The sequence below is a fragment of the Myxocyprinus asiaticus genome, chromosome 11 (assembly GCF_019703515.2).
Source record: "Myxocyprinus asiaticus isolate MX2 ecotype Aquarium Trade chromosome 11, UBuf_Myxa_2, whole genome shotgun sequence".
Taxonomy (NCBI): Eukaryota; Metazoa; Chordata; class Actinopteri; order Cypriniformes; family Catostomidae; genus Myxocyprinus; species Myxocyprinus asiaticus.
This window is the reverse complement of record NC_059354.1, coordinates 39,057,453-39,084,104: the sequence shown is the minus strand read 5'-3', so window position 1 is coordinate 39,084,104 and position 26,652 is coordinate 39,057,453. Positions and strand designations below refer to the sequence as shown.

Genomic DNA, 26,652 nt, shown 5'->3' with positions numbered 1-26,652 from the left:
TTATTCGGGGCATGGATACTGGCTGATACAATAATCTCAAAATTGCCAAAATAATTAATTGGCCTAGCTGATATATCATCACTCCCTAAACATAAGCAAGAAAAGATTTTCAGAACACCTTTGGATGAAAGAACCACAAAAATAATAAATTAGTAGAAACTTACAAATTTCCTCTGCTTTTTTCAAAACTGCAGGAACATGAATTCTAGAAGGTACAAGGGGTACATCGCTAACCGGACCAGGAGGATCTGGTCTGTCTGGTGGATGATCTTCTCTCCTGACTGGGCTGACTTTGGATTTCATTAGATCTGACAATGCATTACGGAACAGCCCTCCAGCAGGTCCTCGGCTTCTTGGCAGCGGACGTTTGGCTGGTTGCCTTGGGCTGTCAGCTTCAATCTCAGCACTCTCACTTTTTGCAGTTTTTCCTTGTGTAGCATCTGGATCTATCAGCTCCTCCTTACGCTTTACACCAAAATTCCCAAAAACTGTTTCTCCTCCACTGTTCTGCCCATCACCCTCTCTCTCCTCTGATCTTTGTGTGGCTTCAGATTTTGAGGCCCCAAATCCAAAAGATCCAATGGCAGTTCCACCAAACGCAGACACTTTGGTCTCTGCTCGAGGCTGAAGGGTCTTTGTGGTAAAGCTGAAGGAGGAGGGAGTGGTGGGCTGAGAAACAGGTGTACTGCTGCTGGAGGGGTTGGCAGGTTGAGAGAAGGTGAACTGAATGCTGGTGCCACCACCAAGTGTCTCATTCTGTGAAATATGACCACTGGAAAGTGACACAGAGGCAGCTGCTACTGGCTGAGAGAAGCTGAAGCCCACAGTGCTTTGCTTTAGGCATGAGAAGAGCGACCCACCAGAGGGATTGCTGTCCATGCTTTTAGTGACAGCCTTGGATGTCACAAAAGGTTCTGGAGCAGAAGAGGGCTTTGAGCTAGGAGGTTCTGGGCTTACACTGAAAATAGGTTTGAAAACAGCTTCATTAGATGGCTTGAAACTAAACGGTCTACCACTGCCACCAGTGGGATTTTCAGTTCTGCCCCCAACCAAGGAGCTTGATGTTGCTGTGAGGGCAGAAAGCTGACCAAAACTGGGCTGGATGGTAGCAGTGCTGCTGAAGCTGCTCGAAGTCTGGGAAACACCGGAGGAAAGACCAAATTCAGTTGGTTGTCCGAAAGCAGAGCCCTGACCAAATGCTGGCACCGCAGTTTGCCCTGTAGATTGAGCATATGAAGGCGGCGGTCCTCCAAAACCCAGTGTCCCTTGACCCAAACTTGACTGCCCAAAGGCCAGGGTGGATCCCAAAGAGGAGAACGATGGCGACTGCCCCAATCCTTGAGATAACCCACTGCTCTGACCGAAGGCAGGTGTCTGGCCAAAAGCGGGAGTCTGGCCAAAAACAGAAGACTGTCCCGTCAGCTGGCCAAAAGCGGGCTGACTAAAAGCAGATGGCTGTCCAAAGCCAACACCCTGCATTGTGTTCTGTTGGGCAAAGGATTGAAATGGGTTTCCAGTCTGAGCTGTGTTGCTCTGTGCCTGAAAGGCACTTTGTGGTCTACCAAAGATATTTGAAGGATCCATCGTGGATGGAAGAGAACAAATACAACAACAGTTAAGATTTACTGGTGGGATCCTGTGCAAGTCCTCTGCTGTTCATGATCACAGAATCCTCTAAATCCTGTAAAACAAAGCCAGACATAGAAACAAGGTCTAAGTGAACAGTTTCTCATAGTTTGTCAACCTAATTTAGACGTTAAATAAATATATGAGTTATTCTTCTGCATAATCTGTACACAAAAAAACATGGTTTTAACGTCTCAGATATGTAAGAATATACTCAAATGTAGAAGTTGTGTAACAAAAATCTCTGTGTAAACCGTACAAATCAAATCATTAACATCTCAGATAATAACAAATATTACGCCGCTGCTCCTATCACTACGTATCGAATAACGCTTTAACTTCGCAAACCTGTAAAATACAAAGATTTTCCTGAACAACCCATCATTATTTTGCTGTATTTCATATCTCTGATTAATTAAAAAAAAAACAGTCACGCGCAATCAAAACTGTAAACAATCATTTAATAAAAACTGTAAATACTTCGACTTCTTCGTTCTCCAACCGGAAGTTTGTTTCTCTTCTTCGCGCGTTGATTTCAACGTGAGGCTCAAGCGACTGCGTCCCCTACCGGCAGACGACAACATGATACCATCAGACGATCATTATTGAGGCAAGCTACTGCTGTACAAGCAAAATAGGCAAAAAAAAATTTTTTTAACTTTTGCTGTTATTTACATTTAATTCCTCATAAAGATACACAAAAACTAAAGTAACCATTTAAGCTTATAAAATATGCAATCTAGACAGTCTTATTTATATGCACAAATGTGAAAGGGACTCTTCAGAGAATATTTTTTAAAGCACTTAATTAAGTAAATAAACATGCTTCTTGCCCTTTTTTAAGATAAAATACCATAAATAATATAAATCAAAAACCTGTCTAGAAATAACCAGCAATACATGTAAGATGCAAAATGTTAAAAAGAGATATTGCAGATTGCATTTGCATGAGCAAAATGTCATCTCAAAAAATGTATCAACAAAGGTGATTTAATATCCAGCGTTGCTGCAGAGTTTTTAAAATCAAATTCAAGACTTTTCAAGACCTTTTTCAAGACCTGAACAGATCAAATGAATACCGGATCCCCATACCAAATCAAACCAACACAATCTCAAATGTATCACAGACTCTTACTTAAACAGGCAGGGGCACACATTCAACATGGCCTTAACATTGCTTATCCATAAAACAGGGTAGGCTATACAGTATGCAAGTTTAAAATATTCAAGACATGTTTTCCACATAAATATCACATTAAAAGTGGTTTATGTATATAAATACAAATTAGAGGTCGACCGATATTGGATTGTGCTGATTTTTGTTTTTTTGGGATTTTTTTTAATTGGTAGCCTATATTAAAGGTGCACTTAGTAATTCTAATCCAATACACTTTTTGTCAAATTCTGCAAATATCTCCTCACAGTCTGCTAGCTGTCCGTTCTGTGAGTGGGCTGAAAAAAAATCTAATATTTGTACACAGCCCTGGCTCTTTAAATGGGATAAAAACAAAGTGGATCAGACCGATCCACACAACACTACTCCAGCCAATCAGCAACAGGGGTTGTTTCTTGCACGTGCACAGGATGGGGGGTGGGGGCAGAGCGAGAGGGAAATTCATTAGAAGAGCTATGGCAAATATGGCTGAGGCGAACTTTCATTTCAGCCATTTTGTCCTCCAAGGAGGACAAATGGCTGAGAAACAAACCAAGAGAAAATGTCAGATGAATATAAACTAAAAAAGAAGTATTATGATAAGTTGAAGACTAGGAGCCGCGTCAACATCGGCGAGGTTTTTCAGCAGTGGAGAGACCTCCGAGAGGTAAAAGGAATGAATTTGCGTGCATGAATTTGTGGGCGGGGCTTCCAGAGGAGCACTGAAGGGAGGGGTGTGTTTGTTTTGGCAGTTGAGTTTAAATATCAACATTGTTTCTCTGGAATTACTGAGTACACCTTCAGTACGGATGGAGATAGTGATAGTATGTCATGGCAGGATGTAACTAGAAAGAGGAAAGATAGGGTCAATAGTTCTGGAAGTTCAACTATTGGTTTGGAGGTGGGCGACATGGTCTAAAAAAACAAAGGCTACAAAGACAAGTGTGAGGAAGGAGGATGAACAAAATGAATGGAAAGTGATGGTAACGTACAAAAAAGAAGAGGCACATTTTCACCCACCAAAACCAATGAAAGCTATTGGAAAAGAAATGGGTAAAATCAAGTTTGCTAAACATTTAAGCAATAGGAGGATATTGATTTTTGCTAAAGATCAACAGCAAAGACATAAGTTTCTCAATGCGGAAACACTGAATGGAGAGAGGATCAATCTTCATATCCCAGGGAATGCAGCTAAACTTAGAGGTATTATTTATGATGTACCTTTGACAAAGACGATGGATGAGATAATTCAGGAAGTGAAAGGAGGAAAGGTGATGAAAGATACAAGACTACAAATGCAAAGAAAGGGGGTGAAAACTGATAGCCTGTCAGTAGTCCTTGATTTTGAAAATGTTATGCCCAAGAAAGTAAGTATGGGATATTTGAGCTATGATGTTAGGGAGTATATCCCAGCCCCACTGCAATGTTTCAAGTGTCAAAGAATGGGACACACTGTGGGTCAATGTAAAGGAAAGCTAAGATGTGCTAGATGTAGAGGGGAACATGAGTATGGTAAATGTGGTCAAGATGCAAAAATCAGATGCTGCAACTGTGGTGGTGAACACAGTGCTGCTTTAGAGGATGCCCTGTTCAAAGGCAAGCTAGAGAAGTGCAGAAATATAAAATAACAAACCAAGTTTCTTATGCTGATGCAGTTAAAAAAGTGAAGTAAATTGAGTTAGCCAGATCCAGTGTTACACATGTGGTAAGTAGCACAAGAGAATCTGAAAATAGATGACCAATAGAGATCCCATTTCCCACAATAAGTCAGAGGCAAACAGAAACAAATCCATGTATAAAAAAGATTAATGAGGATACACTGATTATGGATAAAATCAGCTTTGTTGCTTTCATCTGTAAGACTGTGAATGTGTCAATGCAACAACAGAGGGAAAGTGATAGAAGACAAGACAATTGTAGAGGCAGGAACAGAGTTTTTGGGGATTAAAGAAGTTAAGGCTGAACTGATTCATGAGATGCTGAATCCTTCCAATTATGATGGACTGTCTTAAGGTGATTAGCTTCCTCATGGTATTTCATATCCTCCAATGGAATGCCAGAAGTTTAATGGCTAATGGGCAAGAGTTCAAGAAGGTTGTAACAGATCTGGATGTTGTACCTGAAGTTATTTATATACAAGAAACGTGGTTAAGACCTCTCTTGGAATTTGTCATGCCAGGTTACATCTCTGTTAGATGTGACAGAAATGGAACACAAGGTGGAGGATGTATAACATTCCTTAAGGATACTTTAGCATATAGAGGAGTAAATGTCCCAAATGAGTATGAATGTATTGTGATAGAAATGTGTAGTCTAAGAGGAGACATAAAATTAGTAAATTTTTACAATCCTTGCAATAAGTTATCAATGCAAATATTTCATGAGATCTCAGAAAGCGTTGATTGAAGAGAAATATGGATTTGAGACTTTAATGCCCACAATAATCTATGGAGATGTGATCACACAGATAAAAATGGAGAAGTAGTCGAAGAACTGATGGAGGAGTGATCACTTGCTTGTCTTAATGATGGAAGAGGTACCAGGGTGGATGTTACAAGAAATTAAGTTTCATGCCTAGAGCTTACTTTAGTCTCTGGAAATATTAGTAATTTATGTGAATGGAAAGTAATGAATGATACTAACATAGGGGGTGATCATTTTATGATATTATGTTCTATACATTTTGAATTGCATGTTCAGGAAGGTTACATAATAGAGAGATGGTGTTTTCCTAAAGCTGACTGGGAAAAATTTAGAGGATGTTGTATTGAGTCCATTGAAAGAATATCGATGGAGGGTGATGTAGATAGCTGTGCAGATGTAGTGACATACATGATTATTAGTGCTGCATCAACATGTATTCCTAAGAGCACAGTGAATGGGAAAAGGAAAATGGTTCCATGGTGGAACAATGAATGTAAAAACGCAATAAAAGAAAGAAATCGTGCATTTAGAACTCTAAGAAAGAAATCATTTGAGTCAAGATAATGTGATCGACTATCAAGGGAAGAGAGCTATGGCACGGAAAATAATTAAGTCATCTAAGAGGAATGCATGGAGACAATTCTGCTCCTCCATTGGCAGAGAAATAGAATTGAATGGCATTTGGTCAATGATTAAAAAGATGAGTGGGAAAAGAAAATCTGTTAAAATCCTGATAGATGGAGAATATCTGGCAATTATAAATAAGGAGAAAGCTGATCTTTTGGGCAAGAAGTTTGCAAGTGTACATAGTGGAAGTAATTTAGATGAAATACATAAACTATGAATAGATGACATTATAAGAACATATACTGATGTATTAAAGAAAAAGTATAGTGATGGATCATCACTTGACACATTACATGAGTTGAAAATGGCCTTAGAGAAAAGTGGTTATACAGCTCCAGGACAAGACCAACTATGCTATGCTGTGTTCAGACAAATACCAGATGAAGTCTTGAAAATTGTATTAAGCTTGTTTAATAACGTAGCGTAGTGGGCTAAAGCACATAAGTGGTAATCACCAAAGGTTGCTGGTTTGATCCCCACAGCCACCACCATTGTGTCCTTGAGCAAGGCACTTAACTCCAGGTTGCTCCAGGGGGACTGTCCCTGTAATAAGTAAGTCGCTTTGGATAAAAGCATCTGCTAACTGCATAAATGAAAGAGGTCATGGCTATAGTGTATTTTGATATTGAGAAAGCTTATGACTCAATGTGGAGAGAAGGACTACTGAATAAATTGCGTAAAATGGGTATTGGCGGAAGGCTGTACAACTGGGTTCTAGACTTCTTATCTAATCGGACATTCCATGTTAAAGTTGGAGATGCTGTTTCAGATTATTTTGATATTGTAAATGGTATTCTGCAAGGTAATGCAATTAGCCCAATTCTATGATAAATTATATTTCTATGAATGTTGGTAGTGATATTAGGTCGTCACTTTATGCAGATGATGGGGCTATATGGAAAAGAGGGAACAATATTAGACTAATAGTATTCAGAGTGCTATAATGACGGTTGAAAGATGGTCATATGACTGGGGGTTTAAGATGTCAGTTGCAAAGTCAAGCTACAGTACATGTTCTTTACCAGAAAGAGAAGGTTAGATAATGTGCAGCTTAAACTGTATGGTCAAAGTATGGAAAGGGTAACAGAGTTCAAATATTTAGGGTTATGGTTTGATGGGAAATGTATGTGGAGGAATCATGCTAAAAAGATTGAAACAAAATGTAAAAAAGTACTGAACCTCATGAGACCAGTTTCTGGTTATGAATGGGGATCAGATAAACATTCACTACTGGATTTCTATAGTTAATACGATCATGTATTGACTATGGGTGAATGGTATATGGAGCAGCAGCCAAGAGTGTTCTGGAAAAATTAGACAGAATACAGTTCAGAGCTCTTAGACTTAGTATTGGTGCTATTAAACAACTACTAATGCGTTGCTGGTGGAAGCTGATGAATTACCATTATACTTAAGACGTTTAAAGATGTCGCTGACGTATTGGGTTAAGTTAAAGGGATCTGGAGAGGAACAACCTACAACAAAGGTGCTGTGTGATTGTTGGGAGTACTCACAACAACAAAAAGGTAAAGGATTTGGTTGGAGTATTAAAACAATAGCAGAAGAATATGGTTTAAATAGGCTTGAGTATGGACCAAACACTGTGTGGGGTAACGTTCCTCCATGGATATTCCAGTACCCAATGTGGACTTGCAACTCATAGAGCAGAAGAGAGAATGGATTGAAAGGAATGCAGATAGGTTCAAAATTTTGTAAAGAGGAATTATTCTAACTATATGCCAATATTTACTGATGGATCTAAAGATCCAGGGAGTGAACATGTAGGAGTAGGAGTGTACATACCTGAGTTTGATGTAGTCATATGCAAAAGAATTAATGATAGATTATCTGTATTTACAGCAGAAATAGTAGCTATAATATTAGGTTTGCAATGGATAGAAGAAGGCCTGAGAGAGCTGTCATTTGTTCTGACTCTATTGCAGCTCTTAATAGTTTGAATTCAAAAGAAACAATAAGAGATGATTTATTGATGGAAATATTAATGATAATGCTGAGAATACAAAGAGTTGGAATTAATGTACAATTTTGTTGGGTTCCTGCTCATGTTGGTGTGGAGGGCAATGGGATAGCAGATGGGATTGCAAAGAGAGTGTTGAAATTAAAGGACGATGAAATAATGAAGGTGGGAATCCCAGTCAAAGAGATCCATCTGAGAGAAAAAAATATGTATATACTGAGAGAAGAAAATATGTATATACTGTATGTATTCTATGAAATACCTCACCCCCATCCCCCCTGGAATCTACACCCCTGCTCACAAGCCCCTGCGTGCTTGGAGAAAATACAACAGTGCCGAATTTTCACTCTGAGGGACGCAGCGCGTGCAATTAATTAAATCATATTCTTTTGAAGTTTGATAATCATATTAGGTCATATCACGATTCTGAATATTCTCCATTCTACTTCCACCAAACAAAACACAGAGGTTCTGAATTCCATAAAAAGTGTAATTTTTATCCAAGTTCATAAAATACATGAATGTATATCAGCGTGATGAAATTCAGTGCACAAAGAACAATTTCATGGCAAACCTATACAAAATTTTAAAAACAGAATTGTTCACAGTGTTGTACAGGGTCCTTTATATTGCATATTTCAACATTCATAGAGAGGTAAAGAGGTTGACATATTCACATGATTCACTGCAGCCGATAATTTTCATATGTACACAGTTTACATGTGATGCTTAAGAACTGTTGGTCTTCTTTTGCTATGGTTGAGAAGATGTGTTCTGTTTTTCCACAAAGTGAAGGTTAACCTGTCTGTCTGCCACAAGCACTGTGCGACTGAGGGCTTGAATCTCACTTACAGTTGGGTCCAGTCTGATTTCAAATAACTTGATTATCTGAAATGAAAAGAGACAATCAATCAGCAGCATTAATAATATCTATCATTTAATTTTATAATATTCAGGAGGAGTCACGTGGCGCCATGCGAGGGTCGGACGTGTGAACGGCGAGCTCTGTGCACTTTGCTAGTTTTTAATACTTTTTGTGTAATAAACCAGTGAGGTTCGATACACCCTGTTCCATAACAGTTCTATGAAGACAATATGTCAAAGAATTCAAAATCCTCTGGCTCTGGAGACATTAAAAGACACTTACGTGCTCAAGCTGATACCCCAGACAGGGCCGCAGACCAGGAACTCAGTTTGGACGGTGCGCGGGAGAGATTCAGCGTCAACTGTCGAGCATGTCGGCAATGCTGGCGAAGATCATTGCTGACTTGGAGGATCTTGCTGTAATACGTCGATCGATTACTGTCATGAAGACGAAATTCTCTGAGGTGGTTACAAGAGTGTCGGACGTCGAGAAACGGATTGATTATCTGGAGTCACTGGAGAGGGAATTAGCTGCTAACCCGCTAGCAAACAAGACAGACTTGGAATGCCTTTGGGAAAAGTTGGAAGACTTAGAGAATCATAGCCGGCTAAACAACGTCCGTATTGTTGGAATTCCTGAGAACGAAGAAAGCCGAAATATGGTGAAATTCCTAGACAAGCTCTTCCCGAGTCTGCTCAACATAACAGGCCATAAACTGGAAATCAAGTGAGCTCACACCGATCAATTCTGGCCAAATTTCTGAGATTATCCGATAAAGATCTCGTGTTACGCGAGGCGAGGAGTAAAGGAAGGCTTTCTTGGAAGAACCACAGCATTTTCTTGTTCCCAGATTTTGCGTATTCGATGAGAGAAACATGATCGATTCAAGGAATGCAAGAAACTCTTCCATCAACAGAAGGTCGCTTTTGCACTGATGTTCCCGGCCAAATTGAGAACAGATACTAAGGATGGCCGCAAAATATTTACATGCCCACAGCAAGTGATGTCCTTCATAAAGTCAATTGAATGTGTAAGTTATTGTGTGACACTGTCTATGCAGCCAAGTGGACCTGACTCACTGAACATTCACTTCACTGTCTGAGGAACTGAGCGCCTTCTTTGTTTCTTTTTGTGCTGGTTCTGCCTAGCGGCTGGAGTATGTTTTGTGGAGTAACACTACTTCGGGACAGTTTGTGGATGAATCTGCACGTTCTTTGTGCTTATGCCTCCTATTGGTTGGAGTTTGTTATGTGGAATATTTCATGCAAAGCATTGGATTGAATCGGGATTTTTTTTGCACTCATGTAACAGCCGAGTGGACCTGACTCACTGAAAATTCACTTGACTGTCCGAGGAAACTGGGCACCTTTTTTGTTTCTTTTTGTGCTGGTTCCGCCTAGCGGCTGGAGTTTGTTTTGTAGAAGAACACACCTTTGGAACAGTTATGGTGGCCTTGAAAAAATTAATGGCATTAAAACATATTCAAATAATATCAGATAACCCATTGACTTTGGCAGCCCTGAAAAATTCAAACAAAACTAAAATAAAAACTAAATATACTGAAAAACTAAATCTATAAACTGAAACTAGAAAACATTAAAAAACTAAATCTAAGGGCCTGGGTAGCTCAGCGAGTATTGACGTTGACTACCACACCTGCAGTCGCGAGTTCGAATCCAGGGTGTGCTGGGTGACTCCAGCCAGGTCTCCTAAGCAACCAAATTGGCCTGGTTGATAGGGAGGGTAGAGTCACATGAGGTAACCTCCTCGTGGTCGCGATTAGTGGTTCTCGCTCTCAATGGGGCACGTGGAAAGTTGCGCATGGATCACGGAGAATAGCATGAGCCTCCACATGCTGCGAGTCTCCGCAGTGTCATGCACAGCGAGCCACGTGACAAGATGCGCGGGCTGACTATCTCAGAAGTGGAGGCAACTGAGACTTGTCCTCCACCACCCGGATTGAGGTGAGTAACCGTGCCACCACGAGGACCTAGTAAGCAGTGGGAATTGGGCATGGCAAATTGTGGAGAAAAGGGAAAAAAATAAGTAAATAAAAAACTAAAATGAAATAGAAATACTTAACTGAAAAGTCACTGTAAGTCACTTTGGATAAATGTGTCTGCCGAATGCATACTTGTAAAGAATTTAATTTCTTATTTAACACTGCAGCAATCAGTGACTAACTTGAAGCTTTCCACTATTATGCATCTAAATTTCAATTAGCCTACAAGTAATTATATACAAACTCGCACATGGCAACTACAGAGGGGTACTTGCACTGGTGTGATTTGCACTTTGTATTTTATGTTATAAGGGGTATAATTCTCTTATCGTGTTCTATGTTGCATAGTCACCTCCTTCATGATGTTGTGTTGGCATATTACTGTATGCCATTGTGTCAAGCCATTTTCTTGGGTGTCAGAATAAAGCTCTGTCTTGCGTCATCTAATTTTATTTCAAACATTTAGGAAGAACAAAACCTTCAAGAGAGAAGCGATAAAGCTCATTAGACAAGTTAGAGACCAGATCACAAGTGGGGCTCATCTCACTCAGATAATAGATCCTTTTGATGAAGTCTGTGATGACATCATTGACCACATCACCATACTGAACCGAGTCTTTTAGATACAGCATCCGTTTGTTCAGCACGTCCGCAGTTTGTACCATTTCTCTCCTTCTCTGTTGAAGAACATATTGTAATTAAAAACTCCTTTGAAATTTCTGTCATCATTCACTCACCCTCCAATGTTGCTCCAAACCGGTATGATTTTCTTTCTTCCATGGAACACAAAAGATTAATTTATGCAGAATGTTAGCCTCAGTCACCATTCACTGCTATTGATTATTTTTTTCATACAATGGCAAACATTATGCTTAACATCTTCTTTTGTGTTCCACAGAAGAAAGTCTTACATATTGAAACAACATGAGGGTGAATAAATGATGACAGAAATCTATTTCTGGGTGAACTATCCCTTTAATAAGAATACATAACATCGGGAGGATCACGTGACGCCATGCAAGAGGCAGACGTGTGAGACACGAGCTCTGCGAACTTTGCTAGTTTTTTATTTATTTTCATGTTGTGATCCGGTGAGATTCGATACACCCAGATACATACTTGCTCTTTGAGGTAAACATGGCAAAGAAGTCAAAATCCTCAGACTCTGGAGACATTAAAAGACACTAACATGTTCAAGCTGAGGCCTCTGACGGGACTGTGAGCCGGGGACTCGATTTAGATGGCGCATCGGGAGATGGAATCCAGCGTCAACTGTCCAGCATCTCGGTGATGCTGACGAAGGTTGTTGCTGACTTGGAGGATCTTGCTGTAATATGTCGATCGATTACGGCGATGGAAACAAAATTCTCTGAGCTGTTTACAAGAGTGACAGAAGTTGAAAAATTAATCGATTATCTTGAGTCATTGGAAAGGGAATTATCCGCTAATCTGCCCGTGTCCAAAACAGATTTGGAGTTAATTTAGGAAAAACTGGAATATTTTGAAAATATGAGCCGAAGGAATAACATAAGAACTGTTGGAGTTCCTGAGCATGAAGAGGGCAAAGATATGGTGAAATTCCTGGACGAGCTCTTCCCGAGTCTGCTCGACATAACAGGCCACAAGCTGGAAATCGAGCGAGCTCACAGAGTCCCGGCTCGAAGATCTGTTGAGGGAGACAGGCCAAATTTCTGAAATCATCCGATAAAGATCTTGTGTTAAGCCAGGCAAGGAGTAAAGGGACGCTTTCTTGGAAGAACCATAATATTTTCTTGTTCCCGGATTTTGCGAATTCGACAAGACAGAAACGCAAAACTCTTACACCAACAGAACATCACTCTTGCACTGATGTTCCCGGCCAAACTGAGAACAGAAACGAAGAATGGTCGCATAGTATTTACATGTCCAAAACAGGCACTCTCCTTCATAAATACATTGGAGTAAGCCATTTGATGTTTCTTATATTAGTGGACTGCCTCGCGGTTGAGAAACTGTATTATCTGAGAAAGCTGGGTGCCATTTCTGTTTCTTTTTGCGCTGGCTCCGCCTAGCGGCTGGAGTTTGTTTTATGGCATGACTCCAAGAAACTTTTGCATTGACGGAAGATTTTTTTTTACACTGAAGTTCCCGGCCAGACCGAGAACGGACACTATGAATGACCGCAAAATATCTACATGCTCACATAAAGGACGTCTTTTATAAAGTTGATGGGCTGAGTAAGTTATGGTGTGTTTTTTTTTTTGTTTTTTTTTTTTGCGTGGCCTCCGGGTTAGTTTGGCTCTTGATCATCTGAGGAACCAGGATGCCGGTTTTGTTTTTCGTGCTGGCTCCACCTAGCGGCTGGAGCTTGTTTTGTGGAATTACACTACTTCGAGACAGTTGTGGTTAAATCTGTTCGTTCTTTGTGCTTATGCCTCCTAGTAGAATGATTACCTCATCTGCTGCACTCATAACAGCTGGCTCACTGAATAATTGTTTGTCTGTCCTAGGAAACTAAAAGGCTTTATATCAGCTGGAGTTTATTTTGTGGAGGAACACACCTTCGAGACAGTTCTGTGAATTATTCTACATGCTATTCTGCCTGTTGGCTGGGGTCTGTTTTACAAAGTATTTTCTGTTATGTAATTTTGCCTCACAAAATTTGTGCAGAAACACCGGACTTGAATAATCCGATGCCAAAGTTGTCACGGGGGTTCTCGCATGTGTACATGGACTCATTGAGTTTGGAGGGATTGACGCCATTTGGCGCTGTCGTGCGCGGGGTTAATGCGCAAGTTTTTCTATTTTCTGTTTGTTTTGTTTGGGGGGAAGTTTGGGGTTTGATTGTTGCATTAATGGGGAATGTGGTCTGTGTAATCTTGTTTTTGACACACACATTTTTTTTTATTATTATATCAATATGTCAAATGTTAATATGAATAAGTTATCTCTCTCCACATGGAATGTGAATGGGTTGGGGCACCCTATAAAAGAAGGAAGGTTATTTCTTTTCTTAAACATAAGAAATATGATATTGTGTTTCTTCAAGAAACACATCTTTCCCCGCAGGAAGCTGAAAAATTTGGTAAGATATGGGGTGGACATGTTTTCTTTAGTTCTGGTTCAAGTAAGAACAGAGGAGTCATTACAATGATAAATAAGCATCTACAATTCAAATGTCTCAAACAGATTAAAGATAAACTAGGAAGAGTCATTGTTGTTTTAGGAGAAATTCAGGGGCAAAGTTTGATTTTGGCTAATATTTATGCACCTAACGTTGATGATCAGGGCTTTTTTATAGATCTTGATGGGATGTTGCAAGCTGCGGGCATCTCTCATGACATAATATTGGGAGGAGACTTTAATCTTTTGATGGACTCAGTCCTTGATCATAGTGAAGCAAAAGTGTGTAAACCCCCTAGAGCAACACTGACGCTTCACAGGATGTGTAAAAATCTTGGTCTTGCAGATATCTGACGATTTTTGAACCCATCTGGTAGGGATTATAATTTTTTTTTCATCAGTTCATAAGATTTACTCTAGAATAGATGTTTTATATATATATATATATATATATATATATATATATATATATATATATATATATATCTAAGTCCCTCATTTCATCTGTTGTGGATTGCTCAATTGGAAACAATTTTAGTCTCAGATCACGCCCTGGTGAATTTATATAGTTATATAGTTGGCACTTTAATGTATCCCTTTTGCAAAATCCTGATTTCCAACAAATGTTAAAGATTGAAATCAATGTTTATATGGAGACCAACTGGTCCTCAGTATCTTCTGTGGGCATGGCTTCCAAAGCACGAGAACTCGTGGAGTTGGAAGGAAATATTAAAAGTGCCGAGGCAGTGCTGAGGCGCCGAATGTCGTCTGATGGTCTCAGAGAATTGACCCGACTGAAATACAGATATAATACTATTTTATCGTGGAAAGTGGAGTTTTGGTTGTTCAGGGCAAGACAGTCATACTTTGAGTAGGGAAGCAGGGAAGCTTTTGGCTAGATATATAAAGCAGAGAGAGTCTTTTTCTACCATTCCCTCAGTGAAATCTGCTGGTGGTGAAATTTTTACCTCTGCCATTGATATTAATAATGCCTTTAAAGAATTCTATCTTGATCTCTATAGTTCCATGTCTTCGTCTACTGATGAAGATATTAGAAACTTTGTGGAACCATTAGAACTCCCTAAACTGACGAATGAGCAAAAAAACTCTCTTGATTCTGAGATAACCTTGGAGGAACTTGATGAGGTAATTAACTCCTTACCTATAGGCAAGGCTCCGGGGCCAGATGGTTTTGCCGCTGAATTTTTTAGATCCTATGCTACAGAACTGGCTCCACGTTTGTTAGAATTTTATACTGAATCATTAAAGAATTGAAAGCTTCCGCCAACCATGACACAAGCCCGGATCAGTCTGATTCTTAAAAAAGACAAAGATCCAAACGAGTGTAAAAGTTACCGTCCAATTTCCCTGATCCAGCTAGATGTAAAAATTTTGGCAAAAATTTTGGCTAACCGATTAAGTAAAGTTATGACATCTCTTATACATATAGATCAGGTGGGGTTTATTCGGGGTCGTATCTCTTCTGATAATAGTAGGTGTTTCATCAATATCATGTGGTCAGTGGCGAATGATCAGACTCCGGTCGCTGCCATCTCACTTGACGCCAAAAAGGCGTTTGATACGGTAGAATGGGATTATCTTTTTAAGATTTTGGAAATGTATGGGTTCGGGAGTACGTTTATTGGTTGGATCAAGTTACTTTATAGACACCCTGTAGCAGCGGTACAAACAAATGGATTAATTTCAGATTATTTTACTCTGGATAGGAGCACCCGTCAGGGTTGCCCTCTTTCCACATTATTGTTCTGTCTTGCCCTGGAAACATTAGTAGCCGCGATAAGAAAGGAGGATGATTTTCCAGGGGTGACGGCGGGAGGTGTGGCGCATAAGCTTCTGCTTTACGCAGATGATATTTTATTATTTGTCTCTGAACCTACTAATCTATGCCTTGCCTCCACAGAATTATTCATTCCTTTTCCAAATTCTCAGGATACAAAGTCAACTGGTCTAAATCCAAAGCTTTGGCTCTGACAGCATACTGCCAGTAATGGTTTTTCAGCAGGGCGTCTTTCAGTGGCCCAAACAGGGCATTAAGTATTTGGGCATTTTATTCCCAACAAATTTGTCTGATTTAGTCAGAGTTAATTTTGACCCTTTAATAAAATGGTTTTCGAGCGATGTAGACAGGTGGGCTTCATTACACTTATCGATGATTGGGAAGGTTGTTAAAATGAACTGTATTCCAAAATCGAACTACTTGCTACAGTCTCTCCTGGTAGATGTCCCCCTCTCTTATTTCAAGCAATTTGAGAGCATAGTGAAGTCTTTCATTTGGAGTGGTAAGCACCTCAGACTACATTTCAATAAGTTACATAGGCTGATTGACAAAGGTGGGCTAGGCCTACCCAAGATTTTGTTTTATTATTATGCATTCAGTCTCAGACATTTGGCTCATTGGTCACTTCCACCTGAAAGAGCCCCTCCCTGGTTCTGCAATGAACAAGAAGTTCTTGCCCCTATTTTGCCATTGCAAAGCCTTTCCATCAAACTAAATAGAGAAGTTAAATCACACCCCGTTATTTCACATTTGCACTCAGTATGGACAAAAGTGTCCAGAGTGTTTAATTCAGATATTTATCTAAATGTTGCCTCGAGCCTATGGCTAAACCCCAAACTATACATTAATAAGTCCCCTTTTTGTTGGTCTGAGTGGATTGCGAGGGGGGTTAATTCACTCGGTGATCTTTATGAGAGCAGTGTGATGAGATCCTTTGAAAATCTGGTTCAATATTTTGGGATCCCCAGATCTCAGTTTTTTAGGTATCTTCAGTAACGCCATTTGCTCTGTACTATTTTTGGGAATAGCATACACCCCCCTAAAGCAGCAGATACTCTAAGAGAGGTGATTTCTGCTTTTGGAAAGGGCCATGAGGCATCAGTGTATTACTCCTTATTAATTCAGAGTCTGGGGGATGGAGTCTCAACCACTCTCAAGAGATTATGTGAGAAAGATTTAAACCTGGAATTGGAGGAGAGAGAATGGTCTAGGATTTAAAAAAAAAACTGCATCGAGAGATGCAAGGGTGCGCCTTATACAATTCAAGATTTTACATCGGTTCTGTTGGACCCCCTCTAAATTGTATAGGCTTGGTCTTAAAGACACACCCACCTGCTGGCGATGCCAATCAGAGGATGAGACATGGCCCATGTTTTTTGGTGGTGCACTGAGATTCGGGAATTTTGGTTGAAGGTACAGAGTGTTCTGTGTGACGTGTTGGGCATTCGGATTTCGTTTTGCCCCAGACTCTGTGTTTTGGGTGATGGGGCGATAATACTTTTATTGGTAAATGGAGTAGATATTTGATGTTTTTGGGGGGCTCTCGCTGTGGGTCTGTGGAGAGAGGTATAGTTTGGAGTTGTATGTTTATTATATGTGTATGTGTGTGTATGTGTATGTATGTATGTATGTATATATATATATATATATATATATATATATATATATATATATATGTATATATATGTATATATATATATATATATATATATATGTATATATATGTATATATATATATATATATATATAAAATATATTATTATTTTATTCTCTGTATATGTGTGTACTTATTACGTAAGACCACTGGGATGTTCGTTTGGGGTCGGGTGGGGTTCTTGATTGGGGAGGGGAAGTAATGGGAGTTAATGTTGAGTCATTGCATATATGTTTTGTTTTTCTTTGTTTTGAAAAATTAATAAAAATGTTAATCACAAAAAAGAATACATAACATCACACAGCTACATAACTACCACATTTTTAGCACTCAAGTGCACTTTGTTCTGGTACATTCTTCAAGCATGACTAGCATTACATAATCTATTAGTGTGAGCCGACTCCTTAACATCACAAAAATGTTACAGAACTGTTGCGTTTTACTCTGTGAAAGGGCCATATCCGATGCCTTTCATGTACTCTGTCCACAATGTCATGTCTCCTCTAGTAGGAAACTTCTTTTCTGATGAGTTCCTCAACTTATTCCACACTGCATAGTGAAACGGAGTGAATGTTTCCAGCGTTCATTCTGTACAAGGTGCCATGAAGCTGCTTTTCAAATAAATGGAGAGATGACAGAGAAAAAGTGAAGCACAAACAGTAAGTGTGTGTGTGAAGAAAGATCACTTGTTGATTCTGGTTTAAATGGCATTTAAAGATTCAAAGAAAGTGCAAATTAGTTTGGATCAATATCTTACTAAATGTCTTAGTTGTTTCATAATTACTAGAGAAGGAATTTTCTAAAATAATTTTATATAGACTGCCTAATCTTGCTGATAAAATATTTTACAGCTCAGCGTAACCACAAAAATTCATATTCACTATAGAAATGTCCATGACTTTTTAAGATGTTATTCATTTAAAAAGGTTATTTATATAAATCAGGTCTGGAAAAGCAGATGAGCATATCTACAATCAATCAATCATTCTAAGTACCTATAATCTTCTGTGACTGCTCCAGGCCTGGAAATCACAAAAAAAAAAAAAACAAATCCTCTAATATTAAAGGTTTCTATGACCATTTTCTTGGGAACCCTGTGAAATAAATAACAGATAAAGATCACAGCAAGTATACTTTTTTGTTGTTGTTGTTATTAACCATTTTTATTGATTCCATGCAGTAAATCAAATTGACACAACCGAAAATGCAGAATCACAACTTTTCCCCTGAACATTCCCCCACCCGACACAAACAAGCACCCCAGTGGTCAAAAGCCATTTGACAAAGACACACAAATAGACAATAAAACAGCAGAAAATATTTAGAAACATAAAAAAAAGAACATAAAAACCATACTTTCAAAAACAAAAAGGTTGCAACACACACATACAAAACCACTAGTCTCTCTCTGCTGCCCCTCCCCGAGAGCTTTCCAAAAAGGCTAAATGGCTGCCCCATTTCCTGATGTACAAATCCAGGTTGGCTAGCCTTCTGCATGCCATCTCCTCGAATGCTGTTACCCTGCCCATCTCTGTGTACCACTCCTGAAATGAGGGCGCTCCAGCCAACTTCCATCCCCTAAGGATGACCTGTCTGCCGATCATAACACTGGCTAGAACCCAATTTTTTATGTACTTATCCCTTATATTAATGACCGCCCCATTGCCTAAAATATAGAGTCTGGGGCAAAATGAAATTTGAGTGCCCAATACGTCACACATAAAATGATGAACCCTCAACCAAAATTCTTGGATTTTAACACACCACCAAAAAACATGGGATGTGTCCCCATCTTCTGATTGGCATCGCCAGCAGGTGGGTATGTCTTTAAGCCTATACAATTTAGAGGGGTCCAATAGAATCAATGTAAAATCTTGAATTGCATAAGGCACACCCTTGCATCTCTAGATGTAGACTTGATATTTTTAGAAGCCCACACTCCCTCCTCCAATACCAAGTTTAAATCTTTCTCCCATAATCTTATGAGAGAAGTTGAAGCTCTGTCCCCCAGACTCTGAATTAGAAGGGAGTAATACACTGATGCCTCATGACCTTTTCCAAAAGCAGTAATCACCACTCCCAGAGTATTTGCTGCTTTAGGGGGGTGTATGCTACTCCCAAAAATAGTACATAGCTGGTGGCACAGCTGTAAATACCTAAAGAATTGAGACCTGGGGATCCCAAAATGTTGAACCATATTTTCAATTATCTCAACACTCCACTCTCATATAGGTCACCGAGCGTATTAACCTCCCCCACAATCCACTCTGTCCATCAGAAAGGGGACTTATTAATACATAACTTTGGGTTCAGCCATATGCTCAAAGCAACATTTAAATAAATGTTCGAATCAAACACTCTGGACTCTTTTGCCCATACCGGGTGCAAATGCGAGATAACAGGGTGTAACTTAACTTCCCTGGTTAGTTTGATAGAAAGGCTTTGCAATGGCGAAATAGGGGCAAGAACTTCCTGTTCAATACAAAACCCAGGAGGGGCTCTCTCAGGTGGAAGCGACCAATGAGCCAAATGTCTGAGACCGAATGCATAATAATAAAACAACATCTTGGGTTGGCCTAGCCCACCTTTGTCAATCGGCCTATGTAATTTACTGAAGTGCAATCTGGGATGTTTACCATTTCAAATGAAGGACTTCAAATTTGACTGCTATCAAATTGCTTGAAATAAGAGAAGGGGACATCTTCAGGGAGAGATTGTAGCAGGTAGTTGAATTTTGGAATACAATTCATTTTAATAACATTAACCTTCCCAGTCATAGATAAATGTAATGAAGCCCACCTGCCCACGTCGCTCGAAAACCTTTTTATTAAAGGGTCAAAATTAACTCGAACTAAATCACATAAATTTGCTGGAATAAAATGCCCAAATACTTAATACCCTGTTTGGGCCACTGAAAGACGCCCTGCTGAAAAACCATTACTGGGCAGTATGCTGTCAGAGCCAAAACTTCCGATTTAGAACAATGAACTCTGTATCCTGAGAATTTAGAAAAGGAATTAATAATTCTGTGGAGGCAAGGCATAGATCTAGTACGGTCAGAGATGAATAATAAAATGTCATTTGTGTAAAACAAAAGCCTATGCGCCACACCTCCCACCATCACCCCTGGAAAATCATCCTCCTTTCTTATCGTGGCTGCTAATGGCTCCAGGGCAAGACAGAACAATAATTGGGAAAGAGGGCAACCCTGCCGGGTGCCCCTATCCAGAGTAAAATAATCTTAAATTAATCAATTTGTTTATACTGCCGCTACCAGGTGTCTATAAAGTAACTTAATCCATCCAATAAAAATATCCCTGAACCCGTACATTTCCAAAATCTTAAAAAGATAATCCCATTCTACCATATCAAATGCCTTTGCTGCGTCAAGTGAGATGGCCGCGACCGGAGTCTGATCATTCGCCACTGACCACATGATAATGATGAAACGCCTAATGTTATCAGAAGAGCTACAGCACTGATCCGGGCTTGCATCATGGTTGGAGGAAGCTTTCCATTCTTTAATGATTCTGTATAAACTTTTAGCAAATGTTGAGCCAGTTCTGTTGCATAAGATCTAAAAAAATTCAGCAGCAAAACCATCTGGCCCTGGAGCTTTGCCTGTAGGCAAGGCCTTTATTACCTCGCCAATCTCCTCCAAGGTTATCTCAGAATCAAGAAAAATTTTTTTGCTCAGCTGTCAGTTTAGGAAGTTCTAATGGTTCCACAAAGTTTCTAATATCCTCATCAGTAGATGAAGACGTGGAACTATAGAGATCAAGATAGAATTCTTTAAAAGCATTATTTTATTTTTTTATTTTATTTTTATTGATTCATTGTGTATTAATGTGATTTAATGTGTATTAAATAAATTCAGTGCACACAGACTGAAGTAGTTTAATTCTTTGGTTCTTTTAATTGTGATGATTTTGGCTCACATTTAACAAAAACCCACCAATTCACTATCTCAAAAAATTAGAATATGGTGACATGCCAATCAGCTAATCAACTCAAAACACCTGCAAAGGTTTCCTGAGCCTTCAAAATGGTCTCTCAGTTTGGTTCACTAGGCTACACAATCATGGGGAAGACTGCTGATCTGACAGTTGTCCAGAAGACAATCATTGACACCCTTCACAAGGAGGGTAAGCCACAAACATTCATTGCCAAAGAAGCTGGCTGTTCACAGAGTGCTGTATCCAAGCATGTTAACAGAAAGTTGAGTGGAAGGAAAAAGTGTGGAAGAAAAAGATGCACAACCAACCGAGAGAACCGCAGCCTTATGAGAATTGTCAAGCAAAATCGATTCAAGAATTTGGGTGAACTTCACAAGGAATGGACTGAGGCTGGGGTCAAGGCATCAAGAGCCACCACACACAGACGTGTCAAGGAATTTGGCTACAGTTGTCGTATTCTTCTTGTTAAGCCACTCCTGAACCACAGACAACGTCAGAGGCGTCTTACCTGGGCTAAGGAGAAGAAGAACTGGACTGTTGCCCAGTGGTCCAAAGTCCTCTTTTCATATGAGAGCAAATTTTGTATTTCATTTGGAAACCAAGGTCCTAGAGTCTGGAGGAAGGGTGGAGAAGCTCATAGCCCAAGTTGCTTGAAGTCCAGTGTTAAGTTTCCACAGTTTGTGATGATTTGGGGTGCAATGTCATCTGCTGGTGTTGGTCCATTATGTTTTTTGAAAACCAAAGTCACTGCACTCGTTTACCAAGAAATTTTGGAGCACTTCATGCTTCCTTCTGCTGAAAGATGCTGATTTCATTTTCCAGCAGGATTTGGCACCTGCCCACACTGCCAAAAGCACCAAAAGTTGGTTAAATGACCATGGTGTTGGTGTGCTTGACAGGCCAGCAAACTCACCAGACCTGAATCCCATAGAGAATCTATGGGGTATTGTCAAGAGGAAAATGAGAAACAAGAGACCAAAAAATGCAGATGAGCTGAAGGCCACTGTCAAAGAAACCTGGGCTTCCATACCACCTCAGCAGTGCCACAAACTGATCACCTCCATGCCACTCACTCTGTGAGCTCGCTCGAGTTCCAGCTTGTGGCCTGTTATGTCGAGCAGTCTCAGGAAAAACTCGTCTAGGAATTTCACCATATCTCTGTCCTCCTCAAGCTCAGGAATTCCAACAATTCAAACGTTATTCCTGCGGCTTCTATTCTCAAGATCTTCAAGCTTTTCAAGGAGATGTTCCAAATCAACTTTGGTCGCGGGCGGATTAGTGGTTAATACCCTCTCCGAAGATTCCAAAAAATAAATTTGTCTCTCAACATCACTCTTGTAACTAGCTCAGAGAATTTTATTTCCATCACCGTAATTGAATGACGTATTACAGCAAGATCCTCCAAGTCAGCAAGAATCTTCGTCAACATCACCGACATGTTGGACAACTGACACTGGATCTCCTCTCCCGCCGTGGCATCCAAATCGAGTCCCCGGTCTGTAGGCCTGTCAGGGCTTTCATCCTGAACACGTAAGTGTCTTTTAATGTCTCCAGAGCCCGAGGATTTTGACTTTTTTGCCATGTTTTGCATCAAAGTGCAAATGTGTAACTGGGTGTTTCAAAATTCACCAGATTATAACATGAAAATAATAAAAAATTTAACAAAGTGTGCAGAGTTCGTCGCTCACACGTCTGCCTCTTGCATGGTGTCACGTGACCTCCCTTTAAAAGCATTATTAATATCAATGGCCGAGATAAATATTTCACCACCAGCAGATTTCACTGAGGTAATGATAGAAAAATAATCTCTCTGTTTTATATATCTACAACAGTAGATTTCCCTGCATTGTCTTTTACTGAATAGCCAAAACTCCACCTTCTGTGACAAAATAGTATTATATCTGTATTTCAAATTTTGTAAAACAGAATTACACAGCAAAAGATAATCTATAAAACAAACTTCAGCCAATAGGCGGAACCAGCACAAAACAAGCGCGCAGATTCTTCAAACAGTCAAGCGAATGTTCAGTAAGCCGGTCCACTCTGCTGCAACATGAGTGCAAGCAAATGACTTACTCCATTGACTTTGCAAGAAATACTCCACAAAACAAACTCCAGCCAATAGGCGGAATAAGCACAAAGAGCATGTAGATTCATCCATAAAACTGTCCTGAAGGTGTTACTCTACAAAATAAACCCCAGCCGCTAGGCGAACCAGCACAAAAAATGCATGCAGATTCCTAAAACAGTCAAGCGAACGTTCAGTGAGCCGGTCCTCTCGGCTGCAACGTGAGTACAAGATGACTTACTCACTCCATTGACTTTATGAAGGACATCGCTTGCTGTGGGCATGTGAATGTTTTATGGCCATCCTCAACATTTATTCTCAATTTGGCTGGGAATATCAGTGCAAAAGCATCTGTTGATGTAAAAGTTTCTTGCATTCCTTGAATCGATCACGTTTTTCTCTTGTCGAGTTCATAAAGTCTGGAAATAAGAAAATGCTGTGGTTCTTCCAAGAAAGCGTTCCTTTACTCCTCGCCTCATGTAACACAAGATCTTTATCAGATGATCTCAGAAATTTGGCCAGAATTGATCGGGGCCTGTCTCCCTCCATGGATCGTTGAGCAGGAACCCTGTAAGCTCGCTCTATTTCCAACTTATGGCCTGCTATGTAGAGCAGGTTCAGAAAGAGCCCATCCAGGAATTTCACCATATCCTGTCCCTCTACTCCCTCCGGAATTCCGACAATATGGACATTATTCCGCCGGCTACGGTCTTCCATGTCCTCCAACTTCTCCCAGAAGCACTCCAAATCCACCTTGGTTGCTAACGGATTAGCAGATAATTCCCTCTCCGATGACTCCAGGTAATCTATCCATTTCTTGACATCCCCCACTCTTGTAACCACATCAGTGAACTTTGCCTCCATGGCGGTGATCGATCAACATATAACAGCAAGATCCTCCAAGTCGGCAATGACCTTCATCAGCATTGCCGACATGTTCAGCATCTCTCGCCGCATTTCCTGTACCTCCCCCACTAAATCAACTCCCAGGCTTGAGGTCTGCTCGGAGGCATCAGCTTGAGCACGTAAGTGTCTTTTAATGTCTCCAGAGCCCGAGGATTTTGAATTCTTTGACATATTGTCCTCCTAGCACAGTTATGGAACAGAGTGTATCGAAGCTCACCGTTTGATGTCATAAAAAGTATTAAAACTAGCAAAGTGCGCAGAGATTGCCTTTCACACGTCTGATCCTCGCATGGTGTCACGTGACTCATAGTAAGTATACTTAAGTATTTAAACGTGGTAAATTATAGAAGACAGTTGTTTACTTTCTATTTTATGTCCTTGATTATTAAGATAGTGACTGTCTCTGTACATTGATGGGTAAACATTTAAAGATTTACCAAAACCTGCAACTTACTTTGGATTAATATACACTATATTGCCAAAAGTATTCGCTCATCTGCCTTTAGACGCATATGAACTTAAGTGACATCCCATTCTTAATCCATAGGGTTTAATATGACATCGGCCCACCCTTTGCAGCTATAACAGCTTCAACTCTTCTGGGAAGGCTTTCCAAAAGATTTAGGAGTGTGTTTATGGGAATTTTTGACCATACTTCCAGAAGCGCATTTGTGAGGTCAGACACTGATGTTGGACGAGAAGGCCTGGCTCGCAGTCTTCGCTCTAATTCATCCCAAAGGTGCTCTATCGGGTTGAGGTCAGGACTCTGTGCAGGCCAGTCAAGTTCTTCCACACCAAACTCACTCATCCATGTCTTTATGGACCTTGCTTTGTGCACTGGTGCGCAGTCACGTTGGAACAAGAAGGGGCCATCCCCAAACTGTTCCCACAAAGTTGGGAGCATGGAATTGTCCAAAATCTCTTGGTATGCTGAAGCATTCAGAGTTCCTTTCACTGGAACTAAGGGGCCAAGCCCAGCTCCTGAAAAACAACCCCACACCATAATCCCCCTCCACCAAACTTCACAGTTGGCACAATGCAGTCAGACAAGTACCATTCTCCTGGCAACCGCCAAACCCAGACTTGTCCATCAGATTGCCAGATGGAGAAGCGTGATTCGTCACTCCAGAGAACGCGTCTCCACTGCTCTAGAGTCCAGTGACGGCGTGCTTTACACCACTGCATCCGATGCTTTGCATTGCACTTGGTGATGTATGGCTTGGATGCAGCTGCTCGGCCATGGAAACCCATTCCATGAAGCTCTCTACGCACTGTTCTTGAGCTAATCTGAAGGCCACATGAACTCTGGAGGTCTGTAGTGATTGACTCTGCAGAAAGTTGGCGACCTCTGCGCACTATGCGCCTCAGCATCCGCTGACCCCGCTCTGTCATTTTACGTGGCCTACCACTTCGTGGCTGAGTTGCTGTCACTTCCACTTTGTTATAATACCACTGACAGTTGACTGTGGAATATTTAGTAGTGAGGAAATTTCACAACTGGACTTGTTGCACAGGTGGCATCCTATCACAGTACCACACTGGAATTCACTGAGCTCCTGAGAGCGGCCCATTCTTTCACAAATGTTTGTAGAAGCAGTCTGCATGCCTAGGTGCTTCATTTTATACACCTGTGGCCATGGAAGTGATTGGAACACCTGAATTCAATTATTTGGATGGGTGAGCGAATACTTTTGGCAATATAGTGTATCAGTGCTACCACACTTTATGACCTTTCCAGTTGTTTCATGATAAGAATTTTTAAAAATAATTTTATAGAGACTGCCAAATCTGGTTGATAAAATATTTTACATCTCAGCATAACTAGAAAAATTTATATTCACTACAGAAATTTCAATGACTTTTTAAGATTTTGTTCATTAAAAAATGTTATTAATATAAATCAGGCAACATATATATACCATTACATATTTATAAAGACCGTTTCCATGGGAACCCTGACAAATAAATGTCAGATGAAGACCACAGCAAGTATACTTAAGTATTTAAAAGTAGTAAATTATAGAAGACAGTTGCTTACTTTATACTTTCTATGTCCTTAATAAATAAGATAGTGACTGTCTGAGTCCACTGATGGGTAAACAGACAGAAAGCATTTTAAAAGTGAGTGCTGCAATTACATGTTTCAAGAAGCAGGTGGAAAACAGTCTACAGCACATAATAATTAAACTACACAGAACTCTTTTAGCTGTGGTATCTCATAGCATTTGCCCTCTGAACCTGTAGCTCATGCATGTGATTCAAGTAACTTTTAAAGATCAGTCTGCACAACATCTTAAAGTTTGAGATCTCTGGGAGGTCAGCCACAGTCTTAAACTTCCTGTGACTGTCCTGGACAGTGACAGCAGCTGCAGCAGCAGCATTACCCACTGCCCCTCTCCTGAGTTCCACATCCGCTGTGGTGGGCTGCAGGAAACCAATTCCAACTCATTCTGCAGAGCTCACTGCAAGATGAACAGCCATCATGGAGGCAGG

At 40.2% G+C, this 26,652-nt stretch overlaps 1 protein-coding gene and 1 pseudogene across 2 annotated transcripts in view; both read right to left on the bottom strand.

Moving 5' to 3' along the window:
• Positions 1-2,149, bottom strand: part of mcm3ap (minichromosome maintenance complex component 3 associated protein) — a 22,508-nt gene extending 20,359 nt beyond the window's left edge. Inside the window, exons 1-2 of one of the 2 annotated variants that reach the window (XM_051711017.1) lie at positions 2,107-2,149; positions 165-1,681 (exon numbers count right to left, since the gene is read on the bottom strand). In XM_051711017.1, coding sequence (XP_051566977.1) covers positions 165-1,584 — 1,420 coding nt within the window. In that variant the 5' untranslated portion in view covers positions 1,585-1,681; positions 2,107-2,149. The other variant, XM_051711018.1, reaches the window with a different exon arrangement.
• Positions 1,623-26,652, bottom strand: LOC127448029 (sterol 26-hydroxylase, mitochondrial-like; annotated as a pseudogene).